Genomic DNA, 3,892 nt, shown 5'->3' with positions numbered 1-3,892 from the left:
TATCCGATCAACATACCGCTAATCATACAAACTTTGTAAACAACTAAAGTACAGTAATTGCTCACGTCACCATAAGCAGCAGCAGTACATCTTCGCTTTGTTCATCCTCTTCGCAACTTCTTCGTCACTCCCACTCACTACAGCATTTGCATTTCCCCAGCGCCACTCAACTATCGCCTGACTCCAACACAACAACAACACTGCAAGCCAAACCGGTTCTGTGTAAATTGCATAGTAGGAGAATTGCAGTTCTTGACGACAAGTAGCTTATAGGCAAATTAAGACGATAGCAGAAAATTATTGGAATTCGAGTCATCGTAGAAGCAACTACATATTTTCGCTTACCGGATAAACGATTACCACATATAATTTTGTACGGCTTGTACATAAAGACATAAATACTAAAATAAAGGTTTTTTGAAGAGAAAGGAAAAACGCTTCTTTTTCTCCACCAACAGTTATTGATTATTTAATATCGGAACCGAGATCATGTAAGTTAATTGATTGGTTTTTGGTTTTCACACACCTTTTGAAACACAAATTATATGTTTTTTTACTGCAGACAAGTTATTGCCAAAACACAGCAGAAATCTTCCAATAACTTACAATATGTGAAATATCGAGGGGTTAAATTCATTAATACCCTCTATCTGCAATATGCACAAAAACTAATTTGTGATTTTAGAAACCATCTGAGACTTATTACCTGTCATCAGTGATATATTACTTCTGATTTCCAATTTATAATAGTGTAAATTCTTCTGACAAGCGTTATATAAGGTAGCATTAATACAGTTAAATCTTAGGTGGATTTTTATATCAGAATCTCATCTTTGTGAAAAGTGTGCAGATAGAGGGTATTATTGAATATAAGCCTTCGATATGTAAAATATATAAACATTTTATTTCAACGTATACAACGGCGTAGCGTGACGTGCTGGCGAAGCTAAGCAAATTTAATGTTTGAAAGAGCAATAATGTCAATGGACTTTATTTCGCTTTTAAGGGTGGGGGATAAAGTCAACTGACCTTATTTCCGTTGATCGTTTTACCTGTCACCGTAGCCACGCATATATGGGCGTATTTATGCCGTTTCCCTTGGCTGCAACTCCATAGCTTTTTNCGCAGGATGGCTAAGTCGATGGTTGTCGAACATTCACACATACGCACACACACACTCAAGACTGCTTCACCGAACCATAACGCTACGCGCATACTGCAGCCGGCATCGGCCGATATCGGCTATATGTGGGCGATATGAATAAACACTTGTGATTATATGAGCGCTCTCACACATAAACCGATAACCGGACCGACATCGGCCGTTCACGTCCGACAGTGACGATAAATTTAAACATGTTTGTTTTTCTCGTCCGATGTCAGGTGAAAAGTACCAAAACGGACTGCGAAAAATTAACTTATTGGGTGCAAAAACAAAAAATTACATATAAAATCACATGTTTAGAGTATGTCAATTCAAATGTATCAAAATATTTCGCTGCTTACAAAATTGTAATGAAAACTAGATTTGTGTGTACAAATACGGTGGGCAAATAATCTGGTTAAGTGTGCGCATAAGTTCGGACGGTCAAATTGTTCGGCCGAAATCGGTCAGCCTATCGGATGCAATGTGCGCCTAGCGTAAGTCTAGCGAACCTTCTCACTCTAACGTAGTTACTTTCTTTTAGGCAAGCAGCTGGCGCTACCAAATGTTCCCCATTTTGTTTTCTTAAGGAAATAATGCATTACTATTATCCCGTAATTACCGTGCAAAAATCATACATTAACGCAATATCGGGATATTCCTTATGATAAGATTTGCGAAACTTTGCCTAAGGTGTCCCCTCAAACACTTCAATCACTGACTGACAGCAGAGGATAGGTTCTTTTTGATGAAACAACATTCATATCATGCATCAAAAAGTGCGATAACGATTCGAAAATTGTCGCTAACTAGTTACTGAATCTTATCGGTGTCAGCCATGATAAAAACATAGTAAGATAAAACCGTTCTCTGAATTCGTCGGCCATGATTTTTTTTTTGAAGTTTGCCAATATTTTAAAATCATATTGTTGAGATTGAAAATGAGAATGTGTGTACAATTTTAAAATTAAATTGCTTTCAACCGTCAAGAATTTAAAAAATTCCTCTCAGCGGTTCTACCTTCTTATTTTTTTATCATAGGTGTGAGAAATTGGATAGGGATGAGCAATGTGATAGGGATGAGAATTTTGATAGGGCTGAGCAGTTAAAATATTCGTTAAAGGTAAGACACAAAGCACTAAAGCTGTGAACACCATCATACTTAAATTTTTTTGGCATATGCAGTCTATTTCATTTTTGAATATGCAAAAAAAAAGTTTCTGAAGCTGTAGCCCACATGCTTTCAGTTATGACAAGTTTTTACACTTTGCAATGTAGCCAAACGGCAACGCTGTCCCTCACTGTCTCTCAGTCCCTCCCTTGTTTTTTGCTATTTGTTTATAAATGATTAGTTTCACCATTCACCATAGATAAGAAAAAACTAAAGAATTTAAACTTTCCGAGAGTACGCATTTAGTAGTTATTAGTCGGCCATTGTTTAATTTTTGTTGTTGGATATTTTAATTTTTAAATTGCAACGTTATACATTAAATTAAAGGAATCGCCCCTTTGTAACATAAATAACAAAAAAAAGGGTAACGAAAAGGTTTGATGCAAGTTGTTTGGGATATTCAATTAAGCGCCATTGAGAATCAATGGAGGGTGGGCTTAGCCCCTGCATCTGCGCTAGAAAAAAAAATAAAACTAAGATGCCGGAAAGGAATCAGCAACAACAAGACTCGTAGGCAATCCTTATTTTTGGTTACTTAAAGATTTTTCGTTTCGTTTTTTTGGTTAAACTTTGGTCTTATTTTTTTTATTTCTAGGAACCCTTTAAACTTTTTGACCAACAACCTTAATCAGTGTTATCCTAACATTAACTAAATGAGTAACTTCTTCTTACAAGTTTAATTAGTCTTATTTTATCAATTTTAACTTCCAAACCATACAACAAATTATAACATTGAATCTTGTGATATGAGTAAATTTCAGCTCGCTGTTTTTGATCAGCTATTTTCTTGCTGGACATTTAGTGGTACTGCACCTTGGTAGTCGAAACGACTAACATTGGGTATAACGTATAAAAAAATATCAATGGTTTTACAGAGTTAAATATGAATGGATTGCCTCATGCATATTCTGCTTAATACAGCGAAGCTAGCTTGAAAATTTACCTTTTCCGGTTTTGGATAATGTAAAAGTTGGCAACCGTGGTTCAAACCCTATTGCACGGACTTTTTAATTATTTATTTATTTTTATTTGTAAATTCTATTTATAGTTTCGTAAAGCGACATGCGATGCATTACTTTCGTATTACAACGCTGTAGAGAAATTCTTGCATCTTTTCGTGCATAGGTTATAGTTGCTATCCATTACATTTGCATTCCCTAACATTACCTTTTCCCACTGGGTACGTTTTTTCTATCCATAGAGTGGAACCATCATCGATTAAAGTGTGTTCTCATTTTCCTATTTATTTACAGGTGTAATGTGTAGATATATACTAAGCTATTTACCAAAGTGGCTCCAGCACATCCTTCTTGGTGGAATGATATCTGCACTGGCCTACAGCTTTGTACAATTCTCACCACTTGCCTACGGAATGAGCGGGCCATTTGCAAATGAACTGAATTCGACAATGCATGGATTAAAATGGCTTTCGTCTTGGGAATTTTGATTAACTCACTCGTATTAAGTACAAATACATAGATATTGCACTATGCACTTTATTGTTAAGCTTGTGCTTATATAGTATGCTGAAATAATCAAATTTTTCTATTAATCTTCAGTATGACTAACTGCGCAGC

The 3,892-nt window shown here is 35.7% G+C and overlaps 1 protein-coding gene across 1 annotated transcript in view; it reads left to right on the top strand.

Annotated features, from left to right (window-relative positions):
• The window catches only part of LOC108358072 (protein O-mannosyl-transferase 2-like), a 106,110-nt gene extending 102,224 nt beyond the window's left edge, over nucleotides 1–3,886 (top strand). Inside the window, exon 7 of the mRNA XM_017609206.1 lies at nucleotides 3,569–3,886. Within this exon, the coding sequence (XP_017464695.1) occupies nucleotides 3,569–3,762 (194 nt within the window). The 3' untranslated portion in view covers nucleotides 3,763–3,886. The remainder of the gene's footprint in view (nucleotides 1–3,568) is intronic.
• Nucleotides 3,887–3,892: the final 6 nt, after the last annotated feature.

The sequence above is a fragment of the Rhagoletis zephyria genome, unplaced genomic scaffold (genome assembly GCF_001687245.7).
Source record: "Rhagoletis zephyria isolate East Lansing unplaced genomic scaffold, Rhagoletis_zephyria_1.1 Rzeph_scaffold_00201, whole genome shotgun sequence".
NCBI lineage: Eukaryota > Metazoa > Arthropoda > Insecta > Diptera > Tephritidae > Rhagoletis > Rhagoletis zephyria.
Note: the sequence above shows the minus strand (reverse complement) of the source record. Positions and strands in the feature narration are given on the sequence as shown.